We start from the raw sequence: 25,242 nt of genomic DNA on the forward strand, positions 1-25,242 counted from the left end.
CTATTCCCACGCGGCGGGACTGGAGAGCGGAGCTGGCTGGCTGAGCCGCCGCCTCCTCTCCGAGGGCAGCGGGGAATGTTCTTCCAGCAGCTCCAGGGTGAAGCCGCGGCTTTCCGAGGGGCCCCCGTTTCCAGAGGGGTGAGGATGCAGAGCGTTCCCTCCTGCTGCGGTCCCTCACAGCCTGCAGAGCTCGTGCATCACCTCCCGAGTGCACCTTAGGAAGCCCCACCGGCACCTCGCACTGCTGGTCCAGAAGGTCCCTTTCAAACGGGCAAAGAGAAGGGACACATCAAGGCCATCGGAGCAGGCACGGGCCTAAAATTGCCATAGGAAGGTTTGCAGGCACAAAAAATCAACCATAGCGAGGGCTGGAGAAAAGAATTCCTTTAAGCCTTAGTCCTGTGTGTTCTAGCAAACCAGAAACTCACAACAGTAAATTCATTGCTTAGAAAGGGTTTGACAGATTCTCTGCAATTAAAAATAATTGACAAAGTCTTAAGCAGGAAATAAAATTACACTGTGTCAGGAATCACACTTTTGTATCACTCAATGCACACGGGAACCTCTGTTTCATGAGCAAAAGCAAGGAGTCTGTTGGCTTTTGCACTCTAGTACCCTCTTGGGAGAAAGGATTACAGCAGGGAAACACATTCATGTCCAACTCCAGAATGTACTCTTTACCTGCCACTATCAACGGGAAGAAAAATCAGTCCTAAATTATTTTAATCTACAGTCAGTATTATCTAAAAGGGTACGAGCTGGCTGTGGCGCAGCAGCAGTGCCTCGCAGGGTGCTCTCAGTGGCCCCCGGGGACATGTAGCACGGTCTAAACAACCCCACACCAGTGAGAAGAACTTTGAACAGAGTCACGATGCAGAGAAAAGCCTCGAGTCTGAGGCAGAAGCGAGTTCTGGATGCTTCAGAGTGGAGAGTAAAACATCCCCGATTGTACCCAACTGTCCGGATTCTGCTTGTTCTACTCAAGGGAACCCGTTCCCAGAAAAGGGGCAAACCCAGAGCAGGACTTCTTGCTTGCTGGGAAGAAATATCATCTGGTATAGTAGCTGGTAAGCAGTTTATACTCTGAGCTTTCTAAGGGCATCATCCGACTCTGGAGCTGGCAAAACCAGGAATAGGCCATACACATTTAAAATAAAAGGTCAGTGCTGCATGAAAGGCAGAAGCCTATAACTCAGTTTGTAATTTAATAGCAATACCTACGCCTCTGTAGTCTTAAAACGTTCTCACAATTTATAATCATTCTGAAATTAAGGCCTAACCACATATTAAAAGAAATTCAAAGTAAATCAGAAAGTTTAGGATCAGATTCCATTCCTAATTACTGTAATTAACGAACAAGTCCCCACAATTTAAGGACTGGTTTGCTCGGTATTTTTTTTTTTTATATAGACCCCTTTTATCTAAGTTAAGAACTTTTAAATAATCTCTTTTTACACAAAAACATAAATTCCTGTTCAAATTATTTTAATATGGTATAAAACGAGGTTCCCAGACACAGACAAATAAGACAATTCTTTGTCTTTTTATTGCCCCTCCTTCTCTGAAGGCAAATAAAACGTTTAGAAGCTGATCAACCCTCAGACGGGCACAACCGCATATTTCCACATTCACACCAACAGTGACTGCGACCAAATATTTCACATCTAATGTCAAGAGGAAACTTTTGTTCTCACTGCTTCAGTTCCGTGTGTCAGGGAGTGAATTTAACTACATGAGGAAGGATGTGTGTTGCACGCTATGGATCCATGAAGCAGCGCTGTCAACTCTTGAGGGTGCTGTTCTCCATCTCAAAGCAGATCTCGCCACCAAGAAGTTAAGGGAGGACTGGAGAAGCGCTCCACAATGCTAACCAGCACCAGAAGTACAATGATTGTCAGCTGTGCTGGTGCCTGCTAGCAGGGAAGGAAACCGAATAGCAAAACATAATCGTGGATTATGTTTATATGGATTGAGGAAATATCCACTTCATATAAGTGAATTTTGTGACTGTTTGGAGCTTTTAATTGCACAGGAGTCTCTTCATTTCTCCTGAACTTGGTTTCCGTGCTGTTCTCAGACCCCTGACTCCCGTGGGCTGCGAAGGGGGCTCACTGGCTACGGGATCCAGGCTGGCTTTGTAGGCTGTGTGGGCAGCGCAGCGCTCCGCTTCCCGATTCAACCATTCAGTACACACCGTGTGCTCTCCCCCATTAAAAATCAGAGAGCTATTACACGTTTATTTTACTACCTTGTTATTCTGTTGCTACCGACGACGTCCTGTCTGCACGCAAAACTTGTTGGGGAGGATGCCAACATGGCCCAACCTCTCCTCTCTTCCACCTGCAGAAGGGGGGGAGGTTGAGAAGACCACGGCTGGGGCCAGAGCAGGGATGGGCGCTGTCCTGGGAGTGACAAAGGGACGCTTTCCTCAGCTGGGCATAGTTCTGTGCCCCGTGTCTTCAGGGTCTCTACAACCATGTTCTGCACCCTTGCTGTCCTTGTGCTCTGCTGACTTAAGGCTCCTCTCCCGAGAGCTCACTCCTTTGCAGTTTCCAAGCCAACTGACTTGGAAGCATCTTTTCAATTCCATTTGCCCAATTACCACTCACCTCCATGCAAATGGTGCTCATAACCCAATCCGTTTCCAACTCGTCACCTGCAATCATGTACAATCAGTCTGTGAAGCTCTAAGTGGTTTATCCATTCACAATTTTTGCATGGTTAACAAGCCATTACACACACAGTTCCTCTTTCACTGGCCATATGCATAGCACCCAGAATATTCCAAATGCTTTTCAGATACAGGATTAAATTCTGTTCCAAAGAACAGTGAGTAATCTAAGCAGGAGCTGGCCTACTAAATGAGAAATGTCAGAGGCAGTGAGAGGAAAGGGAGTCACAAGGAAGCTCTGCAAGGTTCTTACAAGCCACTTGGTGACATCACCGATGAACCCAAACCATGATCGAAGCAACTGCCATCACTGGGGAACACAGACACACCGAGGAAGGAAGCAAGTCAGAGGCAATCTCAGCTTGAAAATGATCGCAGTTTGGTTATCAGTTTCAGGTTAATAATAGCCACACTTCTGGCATCAGAATTTCCTGACTCTCCTAACAGTAACCACTGTCCGGGGATGAGACTTAAGAGGCAGCTCACATCTACAGCCTGGCACATGGTACCCTGCTGCAGAGCGACTTCCCCTCGGAGCTGACCATGCAGCAGGCGGATGGGGCAGCACCGGCTCTTCCACAGCCATTGGCAGTGACAGCAGATACGGACTTCATTCCCTGCAGGGATTCCAAAGGTCACTCAAGAACCTCCAGCAAAAGGACCTGGCACTGCTATCCGCTGAGGTAACACCTACTCGGCTTCCTAAGACTTTGTAGAAAAAGGCTGCACACAGTGACATTCAGCATAAAAATAAAGAGACATCACTGACTGCCGCAGGAGCTCTGCAAGACCTTTGTATTTACGTTTTTTCTATCTTGGGCTTTAAGTAAAAAAAAGTTTTTATCTTAAAGGCAATTAGAGTGAATTGCAAACCAGGCAAGTCTAATGATCAGCAGATGTTCCCTGAAAGGATCACTGTCCCATTAACACCTAGAAACTAAAGTTGGGAGGTTACAAGGACAAAGGGTTTTAGAGGAAACGGGACTTGCTACCTCAAACCGTGACACTTGGAACAAACTATTCCTCCTGCTTAGTTTTTAAAGGCAGCTGACAGTTGAGCTACCGAGTGCTTTAAATATATATTATCAGAATTCCTATGAATAAGCCCAGAAGACTGCTTTTGATGGGAGTCATCATCTTTGTAATTCCTTTTATGGAAGCATAAAAATGATATTTCATTTGCAATAATGTTTAAGAAAGTAAAAAGGCAGTGACAACGTTAGGCTGTTTGCAAGATGGTTTTGTATCTAATCCTCGTAAAGCAAGGCTAAAAAGGCACTGCCCTTCAACCAGGAGGTAGCAACAATGTCAGGAGACTTACACGGTCATGTAGTTAATAGTGGAGCTCGGTAGGATCAAAGCTAGTCATTCAGCACGAGCCCAGGGCTGAGAGCTTTCTAATTCCACACAAGAACTCCTCGCAAACTACTTGTGTTTCTAAGTGAAAAACTGAACTGGCTATGCAACTGGGTTCCCATACTGCAAAAACACCTATTATTTTCCTTCTGCTGCTGTAAGTAAAGATAAGAAATAGTAATAAGTTTTTCTTGAGTCTAAATTATTCACCCTGAATAATTCTTGCAGGCCTAAATAATTAAACTAGATGCTAATTTTATGCAATTTACAGGCAATATCTTAATATCAGCATAAATCCCACATTCCTTAACAAACCCCAACATCCTGTTAACGGGGAATATGAGCAGTACAAACCGGTCACTTTTATGACATAAACATTGTACATAGAACATAAAGTGAAATTTAACAAGGCAAAGTAAAATTTAATTTCAGGAAAAAAAACTCCTCTATTCTTTAAGAGCAGCTAGAACTTCCAGAATTTTAGAGTTGCACCGTCCTATATAGAATTCTTGCAAGACATTTTAGTGTTGGGTGCTACAGTAATGGATTTTCTTTTATTAAAATGTATGATTTTAAAAGGAAGATGATGATCTAAACCCCTGAATGCCACAGAACCCATAGCACAGGGAGGCAGAATCCCTTTCAATACTGTGTAGGGAAGTATCTGTGCTGGCTGTCTGCAGTCTGACACTCAGCTGTCAAAAGAGAAGGACAGAGAAGTGTAACTGCACAGAATCCTGTTGCTCTAGGTCAGAAAAATGATTGCTGACAGTCACCACAGCCAACGCAGCTGGTATTCAGGTTGGATAGGACAGTACAGCCAACGGTGGGTCAGTATTTTCCATTAAAAAGGGAGCTATTCCACACCAGCATGAACTTTCTGGAGCCTTTTAGGAAGGCTTAGTAGATGGAAGTATTTAAGTAACGAAGTGCAGGGCTTATGGATCATTTACTTTTAACTTAAGTCATCAAGCGATCATTTGCATCTATGGTAGTATCCAGACCACTTGGGAGTTAATCTTTTCCTTTATTAATAAACTGAAATAAACATCATTTTCTCAGCTCAGCAGCTCACTGGTAAAAATTTGAGGCTCCCATTTCCTTCTCTTTTATGGAAATGCAAGACACTGTGGGCAACTCTGCTGCCCCTTGTACAGAAAGCTCTGCCAGCTCAGCTGCTGATTCCACTGCATATGCAAAAACTGGTGCCTGAATTCTATGAAAGACAATAAAATCCTAAATATCTGTGTCCCTATGATAAGAAAAGGCTCAATGTTCAAACTGTGGGAAATGCTGCAGGCAGAGCTCAGATCTTCTGACAGTCTTCAGGGAGCCAGACTTTGCTCCAGTGTCCCTTGCCTGTTTGTTCAGTGGGCTTAGAGCTATTCAGGCAAATCTCCCTTCCAGCACCGAAATGCTTCTAAGTCCTTGGATCTACATATTTTGGTCAAGGCTAAAAAAAAAAAAAAAATCCATCTGGTTGTAGATTATCAGAACATGTGACATGTATCAAACTTTAAGACTACTGAAAATCTTTCCAGAAATCTATTTAAAACCACTCAGAAAGAAACTGCCCAAAGCTTTCCAGTTATTTATGGGACCAGGAAAGCACAACATCCCACCTTAACTTGTTGGTGGTAAGGTAGTCTCTCATGGCTGGAATTCTCAGACTGGCTGCCAGTATGTGTATTCCTGCTGGGAGTAGCCATACAGCTGGAGGCACTCATCCCATCTTCATTTAGTTCACAGGAAGTAAAAGACCAGCACATGTGCTGTACTCCTGGGTGAGTCCCTTAACGTCAAAGGGGCTTTACACAAGAGGAAAAAGAGGACGTGAGATGAAGGCACACATAAGCAACATACCTCGAAGAATTTCATTTCCTGGTAAGCAAAGTCCTTTTCTCCAACTGCCAAACCGCACTTCCACAGGGACTTCAAAGCAACACCTCTACTCCCCGGAGAAGGGCCTCAAAAACCTGGAGAAATGATTGTGACTTTAACCACATCCACTGTGTGCTTTGAAGGGTTCTATGGTTGTGTACACCTTAGTAAAGTCCTCTTTGGAATGTGTATGTTCAGCAAATATTGGGCATGTAGAGAAAGAGCCTTCAGGGAAGTCACAGAGTCAGTCTCAGCCTCTGCCAAGTGGCTGCTGGCATTGTATCGATTGCCAGTGCACAAACAGCACTGGGAGTCTACGAGAGCAGGTTCAATCTGTTTTGCAGTGTTCTGTGTTCACATCAATTTTCCTTTCCTTTTTTTCTCCTGTATTTTTGCAGACAGGCTGTTCCCCCCTAAGTCACCAACATCAACTTCGTCATAGAATGCTTTACAGCTCATCCGGTCCAATCCCCGTCCCCCGCAGAACAGGGACATCTTTAACTGGATCAGGTTGCTCAGAGCCTCATCCCACCGGACCTTGAAAGTTTCCAGGGATGGGGCCTCCACTACCTCCCTGGGCAACCTGTTTGTAGCAACTTTGTTATAACACTACTAATCCTGAATTCTTTTCTTGGGCAAAATTCCTGGTAATTTCAGTTGTTGTCTTCATTGTGGAAGAACTTCTGACCAACTAAATCACGCTTGATACAGGAAAATCCCACACAATGGCTTAGAAACTCAGAACAAGGAGTGTTTCCTCTGTACAGAGATCTGGGAGTTGGTTTTTAAGGCCGGTGAGGTGCAGAAACATGACCTCAAAGGACATGCTAGCGATGGGAGCGTAAAGCTTCTCCTGACTGTCAAGAAATCTGATCCAGTTACTACTGGGAGGAGAGGAAACCAGATGAACCCTTCTCCAGTGGCATTTTTGTCCCCAGGACATGCTACCCAAGTGACTTCTTTCTACAAATTTGGCTGCAGTTTTTATATTCAATAGAAACCCAACCCTGGCTTGCGTCTGGTGAATTCACTATGTCTGAGATATTCAGGTACCTGCAAGTGTGAGTGTAATTGCTTTGTTCTTCTGGGAGTCTAGAGTGTGCTGGGAGTGTGCACTGTGCCCCACTGTTTCTTTTGAATTTGCTTCCACTTCAGGAGGCAGAAGCGGCAAAAAAAAGTTACCAAATGCAGCAATATCAGCTTTCTGGAAGGAGATGCCACTGTTGAGGCAAGAACTTTTTTTCTGTTGGGGACAAGAGCAAGACTCTGCTTCCCTAATAGAATCATCACTGTCAGGGGTTACCCGCATGAAGTTCTCCTAGATGTTAGCAGCAGGAGGTCAGTGACAGACAGGTTGTGATTGCCAGTAGACCTTCTAAATTTGTCCTCCCACATATTTTGTGCCATCCAGGTGTAACTAAATTATTTTCCACTCACTTCGATGATGCAGGCAGAGTAAACAATTAGGCGGACAATCCCCTGCCAGGTGACAAGACCTCAGTTTCTTTTTTTCTTTCCGAGAGGCTGTTCATTGAGCTTTTCAGGGTATTTCAATGGTCATACAGGTTGCAGGGAAAAATAAAACCATTGATAGGAAAGAAGTTTGCGTCCTCCTTCTCCCAGCACCATGAGAGTGAAGAGGAAGCAGAGCTATGCCTCTCCAGTTTAATTGCTTTTCTGGAAGGGTATTTATTTTAGCCTTCTGTTCTGAAGAACCATTTTCAAGTCTGGATAAAATTAATCCCTAAAACTACTTACTCTTCTTGCTATCATATGAATAAGGCAAAGTTCTTCACTAGAGTATGCCCTGTGACAAATAATGCCCTGGTAATTATGGGTGGGGATTTTCATGCGGTGACTGATGATGCCTTGGAAAAGAGCCATGGCACTGTGCATTCAGAAGCTAAGCTATCTAAATCCTTGCAGGCCTCATTTATGCTTTTGGGAATATAGGACAGGTGTGGCAGCTACTAAACCTGGATACTTGAGAATTCGCCTCTTATTCCCAGGTGTGGGCCATTAATTCTCGCTCAGACTTGTTCAGTTCTAACGAGTCTCTTTTGAACCAGATTTTATATGTGCACATATACACACACGATACGTGGTATTTTCCTTTCAATCCATTTATCTACTTTGTTTTTACTCATCTTTAGCTATGCAGCCTCACCTCACCTAACATTTTACATACACATGGCAGCAAACCCCGGTATTGATCAGTGCACAAATCCCTGCCACGCTCTGTAGATACCAGATTGCATTGTTCGGTACAATTACTGAAGAAATTCACCTAGAACACAAGCCAAACCCCAGGGAAATTCACAGCAATGGCTATAGCGATGTTAAATGGGTCACTAGACACCACAGCAAAGCCAGAGAACACTCAAACAGAAATGCAGGTTGATAAAAACTGCAAAATCCTGTTCAAAACTGTAAAGATATATGGCACTCCTTTGTTTTGGTAGATGCTGTTCCAGAAATCTGGACACTTTGGGATAGTGTGACACACTTAGAGCCTCCTCCCAGACCAGGCACTCTTCAGGAACACACGGAATATTTTCAAATTCAAATACCTACCAGAAAGCTTCCAATTCATTATTCTGGTATTTCTATAGAAGAAATAAAACATACGTGTTGGAGAACCTGAGATGGTTTGGCTTGAAGCACAAATTCCTGGCAGCATGAGGAATAAACATTGGCTGGATAAAAGTTTCACTAAAAAATAAATCATCAACGCGTATTTTGTAGCTAATAAAGTGAAGCCTCTGATATTTGCCTGTTAAAGAACATACAAAAAAGTAAAACTTGCAGAAATGGGCACACCACTCCTCCACCTTCACAACTGGCTAAGTCTAACAGTGCCAGCTAAACGTTTCTGATTAAAAAGTTTCACTTCCTGATAATGGCATGAAACACAAATGTGGTAATTAAGGAGTTAAATCTCAGGGTATACCAGATTCTGCCTATGAAGTACCAATCCCCCACCTAAACCTGCAGGGGAAATGGGAACAGCTGTAGCCAGAGAGAAGTGTAGCATCATCAGCTACACGAATGGCAGCTTGGGTTGCTAGTAAAAGTGAGCATCAATACATTAGTTTTCTAAGACACTAAGATTTCTGTGTTAGCCTGATTCCTTTTGCCATCACTCAAGAGCCCTCTAAAGACGTAGGAGAGGGAGCAGCTGTCTATTTTTTGCTGTCCCCCAATTTGAGAAACATGCCCTTTGTTCTGCACATGTAATTGAGTCCGTATCTTTTCAGGAACCAGTGTGAGTAACTCGAGATATCTGGATAACTTCAATATTTTGATAACTGAAAAAAAGGGAAGTGGTACTGGAAGATGCAGAACTAGAAACTGGAAATACTTACTTGTGAGACTTATTAGCTGCATAGAGAGAAAGAACAAAGCCATTGGATTTTTACTGTAAATGAACTCCAGGCAGTGTTACAATAAAATGGATGTTTGCTATTAGAACAGAATGGCTCCTTTCTTTACCCAGTCTTTTCTAGAACAAAAGCGCTGTGACTTTCCAAGGCTGTAGCGAGTCAGGGCTAGAATTAGAAGTGCAATCCTGAAACAGAGGTCACCACCAAGCAATGTTTCCTCTGCCTTCTCTTCACCTATTCTAAAAGGCTACCTCTGACAAATCATCTATTAATAGAAGAGTTTCTATCATTTGAATTATCAAATCAGACTGAGAAAAACACTCAGATTCTGTGCTTGTCAAACGTAAGCTTTTTCAAACAAACAGACAGAGGTATTCGTGTCACTTTTCTTTCTGAATTGTATTTTTTTTAATAATAGCTTTTTGTGATATAGCCTGATTCCCAAAATATGACATGCAGCAACCCATCTGCTTTCTGAAGCTTTGATAACCTCAGCTCTGCAAAATTTAGATGGCTAACAATAAGATTTTAGTCCCAGAGCAGCTCAGTCCTGAATGGGAAAAGCAACTCTTATAACACCAAAACACAAGGGCTATTAAGAGAAGGGAGGTTTGCAATAATAAGACTAGTGAAAACCTCTCCTACAGACTTTGTAGTTCTGCTATAGTCCTGAATGAATGTCATCTGCTTGGGGATCATAAGGAATGCAGTCATAGTCAGAAGAGCCTTTCTAGGTTGAGCAAACCTAAGCTGAGAGAACAGGGGTAGCAGCTACCAAGAAAAGCTTTTATTTTTTTTATAATTCAGTGCATTTGCCCTCAAATACTTGCCTTAACCGCCTGGAACTGTGTGTTTTTACCGAAGGGGCCTATTTACTTCCACTTGTAAAATATATATACAAATGTATTTATTATTCCTCTCTTCTAAACCACTGGAAAGGAAATGACTGACTTCTGATCTAGAAGAACCCAAAGGCACTGATGTTAGACCAGAGGGAAAAACTACACAGTAGCACCATGTGTGAAAAGTAAACATTTAAGAGAAATGTGCAATCAAGTAAAAAATCCAGTGGAGGCTTAACCATGAGGGAAATGGAGGCAAGGAATGGAATAGAATGGCTTAGAGAAAATGGAATGGAATGGCTTAGAGAAAAACATGTTTTTTAAAGGGTAGGTTGTAGTCCACTATGTTTGTATGGTTTTTATATTAGAGCAAAGAAATAATTGCCCAGGAAGACAGAGGTAACACACACAACCACTGGAATCAGACACAACAAAAACAGTTCAAACAGTGACAAAATGCTTTTCCGACTGTAAGCCTAAGCACAGAGAACTTCTTAAATGTTTTTGTAAGCCTCAATAGGCTCCTCTCCCCTTCACACCTTCTACCTCCAGTTCTCACAGATCATTTCTATTTCTATTTCTACTTCTATTTCTATTTATATATTTCTATTCTATATTAGAGGCCTTCCTGTCTCTGACTGCGATTTGCTGTAGATGACCTGAAGATGCTGAATACCTGTGTATTTTTTTCCAAAGCCTAAAGTCTTTAAAGAATTGTGAGACTGGATGAGGCACATGAAAATGAGACACAATTACAATATTCCCTATGGACGTATAGGTAGACTGTTGCTATAGTAACACACCCAGAACCAGAGTGAAAAGGTCCCCATCCCAGCAGGGACCAGCCTGCTTATGACACCAGGCTCCAGAGCTACCACACAGCTCACCTATGCTGTAAAATAAGAGGTAAAGTATGTATTTCAATGCCACGGCTCAAAAGCAGTTGCCCATAGGTTTTAGTGATTGCTTTCTACATTGCTTCCATCATATTCTGTATTTTTTTACTGTAATGCTGTAGGAAAAGAAAAATGCCCTGCAAACACTACAGTGCACTGTCTGATGGTTTCCCTAACACAGGATACAATGCCAACCAAGCACTGCAGCGCCTTATGCACATGGAGTTCTGTGTGAGCTTTAACGTTTAAAATCATCAGACTCTATGAGAATAAGTTGGTCTGCAATTTATTTCCCTCAGCTTTCTTTGATGAGGATTAATGAATGAATGGCCATAAAGTGCTCTAAAATCCTAGGAAAGCACTCTAAGAGCACACGCTTACTTAACTATTGTGAACAAAGGATAATGTTTAATGCTTACCTGGAATTTCGCTCTAGCTACAGATGGATGAGTCATTGTCACAGAAAATGTAACAGTTTCAGCTGAGAAAAACATTAGAGATGTTAAAGCAAATAATTGATGACTGAGGAGGAAAAGTATCTTCGTGTTAATGAGCTGAGTAAAACTGTTTGCCCAGACTAATCCTCAGGATTCTTATGGAAGTGTGGTTTATTTTCCACAGGGCTCTACTAAAACAACATCCTCCCCCCCCACCACCTTCCTGCCCCATGCAATATCAGACAGCTACAAAATATATGGCAAATACCAATAATTATTACCAATAAATACCAATACCTACATTGCTGAGCTCTACAACTGTGTCTACAAATCTGATTCTTCCCACTTCTTTCGTCAGCATAGAATGTTTCCCACACAGGTCTATGTGCTAAACTGGAGCAGAAAACAGACTGGTACTTTTTCTTTCTGCATTTAAATAAAACCTGCTTTCCCCACACTGCTGTTCTCGCTGCCTGCTTACCTAAACTTGTCCAAAACCCGCTTCCCTTATAAACCAATGATTTTCAGAACTGCCCACTGCAAATACGCGCACCTTTGTACTGAGGGATTTCCCACGTGAAGAACTATACACTCATCCTACACATGTACAACATAAAAAATCCCAGCATTAAACTTAAAAAAATACCTGGAGAAAAGCAGGCTCCGCAGAGAGCTTAGAGCAGCTTCCAGCACTGGACGGGGCTGCAGGAAAGCTGGGGAGGGGCTCTGGATCAGGGAGCGCAGGGACAGGACAAGAGGGAATGGTTTTCAGCTGAAAGAGGGGAGAGTGAGATGAGATCTCAGGAAGAAATGTTTTGCTGTGAGGGTGGGGAGGCCCTGGCCCAGGGTGCCCAGAGCAGTGGTGGCTGCCCCATCCCTGGAGGGGTTCCAGGCCAGGCTGGATGGGGTTTGGAGCCCCTGATCCAGCGGGAGGTGTCCCTGCTCATGGCAGGGGTGGGACTAGATGGGCTTTGAGGGCCCTTCTGACCCAAACCATTCTATGATGACCTTTAACTCCATCATCTAAAGGTTTCCTAATCTGTGTTTAGCCCTTTTTTTTTTTTTTTTTTGAAAAGGAAAATTAACTAATAATTGATGAAATTCAGGAATTTGCCACAATTTCTGTAATTACAAGAACCATTACAATTATAGTTGATGTCTCTGGCACTCCTGCCCCCCTTCCTTCCCTATCTCCACATCCTACAAAGGCAAACCACACAGCAGCCAGACGGGGATGGAAAAACACTGCCAGGTGTTAATTAACGTCCCAGGCACAATTAAGAGATGCCAATCAGAGTAGAAACAGGGGTTTGGCTGCTCTCCCTCAGGCTGAGGGCAGACAGGAGGTGCTGGGGGCGGTGGGGGTGTCGGGGTGCTCTCGGCTCCCCACGGGGCTGGAGGGTCACGGTGACTCCAGGGACAGAGGGCATCCTCACAGGGATAGAGCTCATCCAAGGGGAAGAGCTCATCCCCACGAGGACAAAGCACATTCCAGGGGGACAAAAAGGATTCCCACGGGAACAGAGCTCACCCTATGGGGACTGAGGCCATCCCTGCAGGAACAGAGCTCATCCCAGGGGGACAGGGCTCATCCCCAGGGGATCAAGTGCATTCCAGGGAGGTAGAGCGCATTCCCAGGGGACAAAGTCCATTCCAGGGGGACAAAGCGTATCCCCATGGGGACAGAGATCATCCCACGGAGACACGGCCCATTCCCAAGAGGACAAAGCACACCCCACAGGGACAGAGCGCATCCGCAGGGGATAGAGTGCATTCCACGGGGACAGAACGCGTTCCCATGGGGACAGGTCTCATCCCGTGGGGACTGAAGCCATCCCCACGGGGACAGAGCGCATCCCAGAGGGACAGAGGCCATCCCTGCGGGGCAGAGCTCATCTTCACGGGGACAGAAAGTCCCCCCAGAGGATAAAGCTCATCCCACGGGGACAAAGCGCACCCGCACGGGACAGAGAGCAACCCCGGGGCGACAGAGCACCCCCACGGGCTCAGAGCTCATCACACAATGCGAGCCGCACTCCCCCCCCGCGTGCGCTCCCATTGGCCGCGCACCGCCCTCCGCGCTCCTATTGGCCGCTTGCGCTCCCCCCGCGCTCTCATTGGCCGCGCACAGACCCCTCCCCGCTCTCTCATTGGTCGCTCGCACCCCCTCGCGCGCTCCCATTGGTCGTGCGCTCCCCCTGCGCTCTCATTGGCCTCGCCCAGATCCCTCCCCGCCCTTTCATTGGCCGCGCGCTCCCCCCCGCGCTCCCATTGGTCGCTCGCGCTCCCCCCGCTCTCTCATTGGCCGTTCGCACCGCCCCCGCTCTCCCATTGGTCGCGCGCGCCGCCTGTTGCTGCGGCGGTTGCGTCACGACGGCCGCGATTGGCGGCGCGCGGGGCGGGGCGGGCGCAGCGCGCGGGTGTCGCAATCGCCGCTCGGCGCGCGCCGCACGGCACCGAGCGAGGCCCGGCCCGGCCCCCCCCGCGCCGCCGCCGCCGCCGCAGGTAAGAGCGGGGCGGGGGGGGGCGGGAGCGGAGCCCGGGCCGCCCCGGAGATGGGCCATCGGCGGGACCGGCCCCCCGCGGGGTCACGGCTGCCAGCTCGGGGCGGGGCGGGCGCTGCCGGGCACACCCGCTGCGGGACCGGCCCGGGGCGGCGGCGCTGCGGCCTCCTCCGCCACAGCTCGGCGGCCCGAGGGAGCCCCGTGTCCCCGGGGATCCCTGTGATCCTGCAGCTCCTCGTGTCCCGAGGGATCCCAGCGGCCCGGCACATCCGTGTGTCCCGACAGATCCCAGCATCCCAACAGAAATCCCAGCGGCCCGAGAAGCCCCTGTGTTCCGACAGATCCCAATGTCCGAGAAATCCCAGAGTCCCAAGAAAGCCCCGTGTCCCAAGAAATCCCAGTGTCCCAACAGATCCATGTCACGACAGATCAGTGTCCCAAGAAATCCCAGTGTCCCAAGAAGTCGCAGTGTTCCAACAGCTCCCAGTGTCCCAAGATAACCCAGTGTCCTGACAGATCTCTGGCCCAGCTGATCCCAGCGTCCCAAGGAACTGCAGTGTCCAACAGCTCCCAGTGTCCTGACAGATCCTATGTCCCAGGAGATCCCAGCGTCCCGTCAGACCCCGGTGTCCCAAGAAATCGCAGTGTTCTAACAAGATTCCAGCATCCCGACAGATCCTTCAGGGTCCCTGCAGGTTTTTGTAGCTCCAGACGCAGCTTTGCCAGCACATCCATATCCAGGCTGCATCCAGAGCAGCGTGGCCAGCAGGTCGAGGGAGGTGATTCCCCCCTCTGTTCCGCTCTTGTGAGACTCCACCTGCAGTCCTGTGTCCAGTTCTGGAATCCCCAACATAAGGAGGCGATGGGACTGTTGGAGCAGATCTAGAGGAGGCCTTGTTAAACCTCATGGGGGAAAACTTTTTAGTGGGGCCTGTAGCAATAGGATAAGTGGGAATGGTTTTAAACTAAAAGAAGAGATGTTTAGACTCAATATTAGGAAAAAAACTTCACGCTCGCCCAGGTTGCCTGGAGAGGTGGTAGAAGCCCCTTCCCTGGAAGCATTCAAAGTCAGGTTGGATGGGGCTCTGAGCAACCTGATGGAGTTGATGATGTCCCTGCTTACTACAGGGTGGTTGGACTGGATGGGCTTCATGGTCCATTCCAATCTAAACTGCTCTATGATTTAAGGAGTTTGTTCTTTAGAAGTATCTGCCTTTGTTATATTCCAAACCAGAGTCAGACTGATGCCTCTTGGCATCTGGGATTGTTGCAGTTCTGTCATCCACGCTCCTGGCCTGCAATTAAAACATATTAGATGTTCTGAGCACCTTTTTTTAAAGTATGTTGGAGTGCATTTTTCTCGTAAGGCATATGGGAAAAACAGAGAGACTGAGAAAAATACGGGAAAGTGATGTCAGCTGTGGTAATGGATGATAGGTTTGAGCTGCCTAGTCTGAAAAGTTGTTGCCTAGTGGTATCTGAGCACTACCCTCAGCTCTTATGGATTTGCTTGTGAGAGCGTGCAGCCCTCCTGGTATTCAGGAAATGTATGGTGGGAGATTTATAGCGTCATTCTTTGTACAGGGTGATCTGGTTTTAAATCCTACCAGGGCATTCCTACTGAAGCCAAGAAGGGAGGAAAGCTATTGCTGTACAGGTTGGGACCTCCTTTGCGTTAGACAAAGGCAGCCAAGTAAATCTGTGCAATAAAGTCATCCTGACTGCTGCTCAGATCCAGTACAGCCCCATCTCGGGAGCAGAGAGTAGCGCTTTCTGGTTCTTGCTGCTAAGTGAAAAAAACACTGATTTAATTAACAAATTAAACCACATGTTTTCTTTTTTGTTTTTTTATTTTCCAAAACAAACATTTGGAAGCTTAAGTTTAATTTGTCGAATGCTTTTTGCTTGAAAGCAAAGGTAATAAAGACCTGGGAATTTCTGTCGACCCTGAGGAGCGCTGTCAGGCAGTAAGAAACATCTCTGCTTCAGAGGACACCTCTGAGTTACCAGCTGTGATGCTGTAGTGGGTGGCCAGTTGGTGGCCCAGGGAGAGATCCAGGCGGTTCTGACTGGCTGCTGGAAACACTACCATGTGCTGGGTGGGACCAGCCTAGGGCTGCTGCTGAGCTCGAGCTAATGAGCAGCTTTATGGGAACAAGATGCTTGGAAACTCGGTTGCCTCCCTGAGGAGCTGCCTCCTGCCGTGCTGGGGCTATCGCCCCTTCACAGCAAACCAACCTGTTAGCGAAGAGGAACGGAGCAGCTGTGTTTGTGTGGCACGGTGTCTGAGAAACAAACTCCGAGACCCATCTGCCTCCTTACCCTCGTAGCCTCTCCCATTCGCTGTGTCCTTCACCTCACCCATCTTGAGAGCCCCTTCCTTGTGCTGTAATACCCGCTGCCTTTACATCTTGTAGTATTTCCTGAAGGATGCCCCACAGCACCTGTTGCTATCCAGGATGTCCTTCCTTCTCATGGTTCTGTTGAAGGACTGGTAATTGAAAATAGGGATCCAGCCTCCAGATAACCAGGGGGAAAATGAGGTTTCAAGCCTCAGCTGTGTCTGCTCTTGCATTATTTGTGATACAGTACAGTTAGTGCTGCTTGCTTCACACCAGTATTGGTTGGAGCAGCACAGGAATCCAGGTGTTATCTCTCCCAGGTAAGAGTTGTGGTCGTCGGGCCAGCGTGTCTCACTCAAGAAATAATGATTCAATACAAAATGGATCAGTTCCAGTGGGAAGGAACTGAGGGAGATCTGTTCTAGCAGGGCTGGAACACTTGCTTGAGAGGTGTAACACTGGTTCATCTCTGCGCATATAGGCTACTGCCCAACTAAAGTATCCCATTAAAATTCATTTACTGGACCAAACAATTTTTCCTTTGAATTACAGGGGAATTTGTTAAGAGATTTGTTAAGGCAGTATTGAATAGTTTCGATAGCATAGAGAGAAACAGCATGTGGAACCTGGGGAAGTGAAGAAACTTGTTACAGGCTGGGTGGGGAGCCTCTGGGGGGCGGGAGCCACCCCTTCCGCCACAGCATCTCATGAAGCACAAAAGGCTGATGGTGAAAATGGTGTGGGTTACTTAACTGGGCTATCCAGACAAAGTTAGCAAGCACTGTAATGTGTTGAAATAGAGGGGACAGGAGAGCATTCTGTCTGACTTTGAAGATGCCAAAAATCAGTTGAAAAATCGGGTTGTCAGAGGCAATCTCACAGAGCTGTATACTCTTGAGGGGTACAGAAATCCTGTGTTTAAAAACAAAGCTGAGACAAAGACAGTAGATGCTCCAAGAGGAGCATAGACTTGGATCTGCACTAAAAATGACGGTGTAATTGCACATGCACAGCTACTGCAACTGGCCCCGTCAGTCTAGTATGCGTGCCCAGGGACGTCCCTCAGCCCTGTATCCCACTGAGCTGCTGCACCACAGGGCTTCTTCAGTCAGAATTTGAGACTTCAGTGTGGTTTGCAAAAGCCGTTTCAAGAGTTGTAATAGGGATAATGCTAAATAGAAAGATTAGGTATGTATTTCTATAGATTTAGCTGTACAGGTGTCAAAAGGAGTTGACGGTCTCTTTCTACCCTGAAATACGAAAACAAAAAGATTTCTTGCTAGGAGGGGTGTGGGTGTGCCTACACATCTTCACTTGTTTTAAGTGAGAGGACTTCTTGGTGGCAGAGAATGTTAATCTTGAATAACATTCAAGCCAAATTTACTGGGTTTTTCCATTACTTTTACTGAACCATGCTGTGCAGCTGCATCTTGTTCCAGTTCCCTCATTATAGAAGCAAATTTGCGATTGATCTAGGCAGTGGAATTTTAACTACATCCTAGCAGAAAGTAAAACAGCAACTCAGACTGCTGAGAAAAACAAACACACAAGCAGTAAACAACTGATGAACCCAGTGGCACACAGCTTGTGTACAAACACCGCACCACATCCATTCTTCAGCTCACACAGGAGCGCACTCATCCATCTCTGGGGCTGTTCGTGATGCAAGCTGTGATCCTGGGGCTGGACACTGCTGGTGGTTATTGCCCACTACTGACCGCAGCTCCTTGCTTTCCCAGCGTTTATCCTCTTGAGGATGGGCATAGAGGATGCTGAACACCAGTTGTATGATACTGCATGTACGTCTGTGATGGAGTAGAGGACTGCATTATTGCAGTGCAGCCTGATCCCAAAGTAGAACTGGGTTATGCCCGTTAGATACTTGAACATGACAGAAAATCAACGGTCATTTGACAGATCACCAAGTACTTTTCTTTGGAGCCACAGGTACTTAGGCTCAAGCAGTTTGAACAATCCTGTTGTCCTCCTCTTCTCTCCCAGACATCAGAGGTCATACTGTGAGAAAGGAAGGGGAGCGGCCTTTAGCCTTGCTGTGTCTCTGCAGCAGCTGTGGTGGAATCCTCCTTGTGCCACCGGTAGGTGCAGGAGCAGGCTGACCCTCTGCAGTGGGAGAATGTGAGTCAGGTGAGAGGGTGTCCTGCCTGAGAGTTGACAGCAGCTGGTGCAGGAGCTACAGCAGGGGAAGGCATTTTGTGGAGGAGTCAGCTGTGGCTGCTGTCTTCCTATGGGTGGCAACAGTCCCCTGTCTCTGCTGTGCAGCGGCTGTCCGTTGCTGTTGCCCTGCACTGCTGTCCCACCTCATTGCGGTACCACTGCAGGCTGAGCACTCTTACCCTGCTGGTGGCTGAAGGAGCTCCTTTAGTGTCACTCAGTCACACTTTGCAGCATGCTGCCTTTTCCCGTAGATCATTGTTTTCCACTCAGTATTAGCGATACCTTAAAACAGTCATCGGTTTGGACATCATCTTCAAAAGCAAGTGCATGGAGATGATTGAGGAGAGGTGGGTAGTTTGAGCACCCTCACTCCAGAGAAAAGAGATCGGGGAGGAATTTGTCTGTGTGTACACCCAGAGGGATGGTCTGAAGAAGGACAAGGATCAAGTACTCGTGTTGGTCAAGAGTCAGGCTGTTAATAGGTTTAAGCTGCAGAAAGAAAACTCCAGTCTGAAAATTAAGAAAATTATATAACTGGAGGAAAAGTTAGACAGTAGAACCTGTTGCCAAGACAGAGGTTGTGAAACTGGAGATATTCGAGGCTAGGCTAGACACCCGTCCATCAGGGATGGCCTTGGAATAACTGAGTAAAGCCAGTGAACAATGCAAACAGCTTGACTAGATGACCCAGTAACAGTCTCTTCCAATCCAAATATGTTCGAGAGGCTTCTGAAATGTGGTTGGCAGTGTGTCCCCTTCAGCACATTTGTGATGTGTTATTGCCAGCTGTACCATCGATACCTTATGCTAAAGCCAGTGATGTGCACAGTTGTAGCTGAACCCAGAATCTTTAATAGCTTTTTCTTTCCCTACCAGGTTCACCCTGCCCTTAATCCATGTGAAGACCTGTTGGAAACACCTTGTAGAAACAGAACGGCTTTCAGTCTCCTTGTAAAGTCTGTGGTGCCCAAGAAGAGCCTGTCCAAATGAGCAAGACATCTCAACAGAACAGTGCTACCGAAGCCAACGGAGTAAGTGTGATTCACAGCCAAGCACACACCAGTGGTTTGCAGCAGGTTCCCCAGCTGGTGCCGGTTAGTCCTGGTGGCGGAGGCAAAGCTGTACCTCCCAGCAAACAGGGAAAGAAAAATTCCTTTGTGGATAGAAACAGTGATGAGTATCGTCAGCGTAGGGAGCGAAACAACATGGCAGTGAAGAAGAGCCGGTTAAAAAGCAAGCAGAAAGCACAAGACACGCTGCAAAGAGTCAACCAGCTCAAGGAAGAAAACGAACGTTTAGAGGCAAAAATCAAGCTCCTGACCAAGGAGCTGAGCGTACTGAAAGACTTGTTCCTCGAGCACGCACACAATCTTGCAGACAATGTGCAACCTGTTGGCACCGAAACCACCACCACAAACCCAGAAAACAATGGGCAGTAGACACTGTTGCAGCCTTACGAAACGAACTCCGGAGGCGCAGCTTGTCTGCAACACCTGTGCCGTAGCCAAGCAAAAACTCTGATCTATCATTTTGTGGAGATTTTCTTCTTTTTAGGTTTAACACTGAGGATTTGATACAATTAAACCAGAAACTGCTTAGGATATTTGTTTTAAATATTTCTCTCCTCTAAAAGATGTATCTAATAAGTGCAGACCTAAATTCATAGTCAACAAGGGGCTTAGAATAGGGATATAGCCTTTTCACAGAAATGTTCACTTACCTTACAGCTTGCACAATGGGAGGAATCCAGCAGGATGATTCACTGTAGTATCAGAAACTCATAATTGGATACAATGGCTTTTAAATACCTTTTCATGTACTTCAGCCCTTTGTTTTCTCCATTACTTATTACGACACTGTAGAGGCCGTGGAGGGCGTTTGCGTTCCTGTCTGGTGGGTGACTGCAACTCTGTAGGGCAAGTCTATAAAGCATCTCTTAGCTATAACTGGACAGGAAAGACCTAATGTGGAGGGTGTAGGAATAGCGAGCTGGGGTGCTTACTGATGTTTCCTAGAAAATAGCAATATGCTCTGATGATCCATACGGGCAGTTGGCTTCCAAATGGCAAATGAGTCTGCAGCGTCGTGTACAGCAGGTAAAGAAGCACACGGACAAAGCCTTTTACGCCTGTGTTGCTCACATAGGGGCTGGGGCCTTACGAGAGGGGGAGGTTAGTTTTCAGAAAATGTCAAAATGCTATCAAACCCCACGCTCGGCACAACTGCATTCTTGCTGGGGTGCAGGCAGTGGGGACAGTATGTGGATCTTGGCTAAGCAGGGGCCGAGAAGGAAGGGGCGAGGCAGCGTCTGTTCAGCCAGGATGTCTGGATCACTGCACCTTGACGTTCGTCTCCATTTTCCTGGCTGTTCAGACTTGCAACCAAGATTCACAGAAATTCACAGCGATTTTGAAAAGAGATGCCCCTAGTTTGAATAACGGTGGGATTTCTGTAGCCATCGTACAGCTGTGCAGACGAATACCTTCAGTCTGGCTTTATTTTCATAACAGTTTTTCTATAGCAACTTTTTTAATGCTAGTGCTCAGTCTTTGCCATGATCCGTAACATAGCGGTATGTACCATACCGAGGATTTAAGCAGTAAAAGTAAAGCAGGAACTTTGATGTAACCTTAATTTATTTTCATTTTTAAATATTTCAGTGACGGGGTGGCTGTGTTACATTTAACCTGTGTGTCTGGCTAGTGGATTATCACACTGTCTTAATTTCCCTCCTACACTACCTTTTTCCATAGGTTATTTTGTAGGAAGCTTGTTTGCCTTGTATCTGTACGTAGGAAGAGGACTTGGATATTATCTCTATGAAGATGCTGTTAGAAAATAACACCTTGAAAAGTTCTTTCTGAATTTAAACTTTTAATACAAAGGTAATTACATGCGAGAACCTTGTATGGATTGTCTTTTTTCCAAAGATATGTTTTTTTGGCTCTAGCTGCCGCTTAAGTAGGTAGGGTTGAAATAGCAGAAGCTAATAAAAACCTTTTGCTTCTAGTGCCGTCCTCGTTTCTCCTGTCCCTTTGGTATTTCCCTCGAAATGCAGAGGTGTTACCTCGAGCAGTGGTCTTTGAGAAATCAGTGCCACAGTCTCCAGTCCTGTTCTCCACTTGGGTTTTTACTTAATGGAAAGAATCAGAAAATCATTACAATTTTGGCTGAAGTCCTGATCTAACAACAAAAAAAAATGAAATTTAAGACTGAAACTGTAGTGTGATTAAGGGTAGGGAGAACAGAACAGGAAAATGATTACCTGAGAGCATCCTGTTTGTTACCTGTGCAGCTGTGCTGGTGCCAACGCCAGAGATGGTCTCTTCTCCATTTCCCTGCTCTGTGAACTGGGACGCTGTGGGCCTGCAGTGGGCTGATAGGCTGACGCGAGGCCCTCCCCATAACCAGAACCCTGAATCTCAGGTATTTTTTGGTGAAAATGATTTCTTAAAAATCTCTCCAAGGGGGAGTACTCCTCTTCCTGATGCTCTAGAGGGTGACTTCTCCACCTGTTACTCTTGACAGCTCCACTTCCACTTCCTTGTTTAAAACAAACCCACTGAGTTATGAGCAGTCCTTTGCACACCACCATTCTGGGCTTGGCAGTCTCCATGCCCGCCGTTTGCTCGGGGAAGGATGCAGGCTGTGTGCAGCGCTTCACCTCAATATTTGGAGCCACGGACTCAAGAATATAACAAATTATTGTCTCCACTCAGTGTGAATGTGGTTGCAGGAAAGGCACTGGTTTGTTATTCTAAGCCCCCTCTTGCCAGAATAGCTGGAGCAGAGGCGGAGGGAAGGCTTTCCTCTGTGCTCATGGTGCAAAACACCTTGGTCTTACCCCCACTGCACGGCACAGACGGTGACTCGGAGGAGTCGCTCTTCTCCCGAAGGAAGGGCTGCAATAAATACACATTTACACAAGACAACAGGAGCATCATCCTACAAAACCTCAGGTTTCCTTTTTGACCCCTTTTTCTGGACAGCAGCTCTGGTCTGTGACAGAACACAGTGCCCATCACTACAAAGAAGCGTTACAGCACTACACGTTTCACCAGGAAACTTCATTCCCATTTTCTCCCTACCACAGAATCACGGAATGGTTTGGGTTGAAAGGGACCTTAAAGCTTACCCAGTTCCAGGTCCCTGCCACGGGCGGGGACACCTCCCACCGGCCCAGTGGGCTACTCCAACCCCCAGGAGCTCGAGGAGGCTCGACCGCGGTAACGCTACCCATCAACCCGCAGTGCATCCAGCCCCAGGGATGATCTGCAATCGAACCCAATCAGCTCAGAGGTGCTCAGCCCTTCATAAACGCACCAAACACACCATCTTGGTTAATGTAATGCACTCTTTCTATTATTTTGGTGCAACTCTTGAGTCTGCACCAAGGGGAAAAGGCATTTGGGAAAACATGATCACTAACAGCCTAAAATACCCTGATGTAGTCAAAAAGTAAGTTGGTTGTAACCCGTATTTACCCCGAATAATACATCTTAAGTGTATTAAATATCACTTTGCCTTTTTTTGAAAGGCTTATTTCCCCCTCGATACCACGCTGATGTAGAAAAAAGTTCTAATTCACTTTTTAAGTGGGTAAAAATTACCACAATTACAGAACATACCTCTGGGAGGGAGGATGGATTCACAGTTGTGGGCCTGATTATGAAGGAAAAAGGGAGAGCCAGCCCACCACGCAGCCACGGCTCGCGTGTGCAGACCAGCGAGGCCGGAGATGTGAGCGAGCGCTCTCCCCTGGACCCGCGGGAGGGTCTGTGCGCAGGGCAAGTCCAAGCAGAGCCAGTTCTGCCCCCCGCAGCACGCCACACCGCATCGCTCGACCTGTTCTGCAGCAGCAGAGCCCGCTGTTTGCCAAGATGAATCACAGGCGGGAAAGGCCTGTTAACAAGACTGGTTACGGCTCAGTTGAAACAATGCCAAAGCGCTCTTATTTAGGAAAAAAAAAAATCTGTGAATTGTTGCTTTAAAATAGTAACTGAGCCCAAGCAAGGGCAGGTTTTGGAGTGCCCGAAGCCATGAGCGATCCCACGGGCGCGTTCCGAGCGTGCCACAGGAACGCACTTGGATGCAGTGGGAACAAGGCTGAGGCCACGAACACCATCTCGCATGAGAAAAACCTCCAGAGCTCTATGGGGAGACGAGTCTGGAGCAGCACCAGCATCGTTCCTGTGTTCTCGTACCTGCAAAGCTACCAAAGCCTGGTGCCCTCTGCACAGGTGGGACCCTTCAGAGCCGCGAGACTGCGGCCACCGCAGAAGGAAGCATCAGCACGGCTGCACGTACGAGCTGCTCAACGTCCTGAGCAAACCCGTCCCCTTTGCAGTCGAGATCTCCCACACTTACCTCTGACAAACCAGCACCGAGCAACCTTTAAAAAATGAAAATAGGCTCCTTTGTTAATAAAGTGACATTAAACACCAGAGTGAAGTCCCCTGGATTATTTCACAATGCATTTCTTCAGACTCCAGTATGTGGTTTCCTATTTAGCAATGGGTCACTGAGCCGTTTGAGTAAAAAGCAGGTTCTCGTCACACAGATCAACCCATTAAGCAAAAAGAGGTCTTGTAGACAATTTTAAGGACATTATTCCAGACCTGAGCCCAGTCCCAGGTCGGGGGTTTCTGGCTCATCTAAGCTCTCGTGTTGTACGCCCCACGCACAACGGGCAGTTGCAGGCGCTCAGCACCTCCGAGCTGCTCCTGTCACCTGCAGGCCAGCGCCAGCACGCGAGTGACAGGACGCAGACGCTGAGATGTCAGCCGATCCCTTCGCAGTGGGAAAATCGGCATCTGGCATGTGTTAAGAGCCAGAAAGGCCTGGGCATCCTGCTGCGATTCCAGTTCCCCCTGGCAGCGCAGAGGAGTGTTCTGAAGTGGCTTTGCAGCCAAACTGCAGTGGAGCCTGAAGACCGAACAGGAGGTTGGAGGTGTTCGTAAAGCAAGCAAGATTATTGTTCTGTAGTTACAGCAACCAGCGCTGTTTTATGATGCAAGAAACGCATTTATTCTCCTGCAGGCTGATGAACGCCTATGGTAAGAGAAAGGCTTCTCTGGGTAATTTAAAACTTGCATGAATGGAAAAGCATTTTATGATCATTATTAATCTGTTTGTGGTGTATCCAAATAAAATGGACATGATTTCATTTTGAACCAGCTAACACTGGACAGCTAAAAATACCTCTATCATTCTGCACAGCATCTGCTGCTGAACGATCCTGGCCCTGCAGCAAAGACACGCGTTCTTACCATTTCTAAGGCTCGTGAACACCACAGCAATCTACGTTTTTAAGGAACAAGTAGATGGATCAACCACTGAGCTATCTGTGAAGGATCAGCACACGCTACCCAGAGCAGAAAAACCTGGCTAACAAAGGGTCAAAGTTTTCAGAGCACAAATTGGAAGAAAGGTCAGATAAAGAAGCAGGAAGGGGAGCGGAAGAGACCAATGAACACAAAGTTGTGAGCATGAATGATGCTAAGGATGATTTTTAATAAAAATTTCATTCTGCTTACTCCATTGACATTGAAATAAGATCCATAAGAAAAATTTGTGTTCTTATAGCCACTGAGAACAGCTGATTTGTCTTCTGTTTTTTTGCAATACTCGTGATGAAGTTTAAGAGAGGACTCAGATCGTTACAACTGCTGACAGCATTTAAAGAGTCCCAGTCATCCAAATTCAGATTTAATTGCAAGACATGTCTGAGCTGAGCTGTGACAGAGATAGAAGCC

The 25,242-nt window shown here is 46.6% G+C and overlaps 1 protein-coding gene across 1 annotated transcript; it reads left to right on the forward strand.

The window, feature by feature from the left end:
- Positions 1 to 13,852: 13,852 nt before the first annotated feature.
- CEBPG (CCAAT enhancer binding protein gamma) lies at positions 13,853 to 21,405 on the forward strand. The gene is made up of 2 exons (XM_054078734.1): positions 13,853 to 13,971; positions 19,364 to 21,405. Exon 2 carries the CDS (start codon positions 19,474 to 19,476, stop codon positions 19,924 to 19,926), a length of 453 nt encoding a protein of 150 aa, XP_053934709.1. The 5' UTR covers positions 13,853 to 13,971; positions 19,364 to 19,473; the 3' UTR covers positions 19,927 to 21,405.
- The last annotated feature ends 3,837 nt before the right edge of the window (positions 21,406 to 25,242 follow it).

The sequence above is a fragment of the Cuculus canorus genome, chromosome 13, assembly GCF_017976375.1.
Source record: "Cuculus canorus isolate bCucCan1 chromosome 13, bCucCan1.pri, whole genome shotgun sequence".
Lineage (NCBI taxonomy): Eukaryota > Metazoa > Chordata > Aves > Cuculiformes > Cuculidae > Cuculus > Cuculus canorus.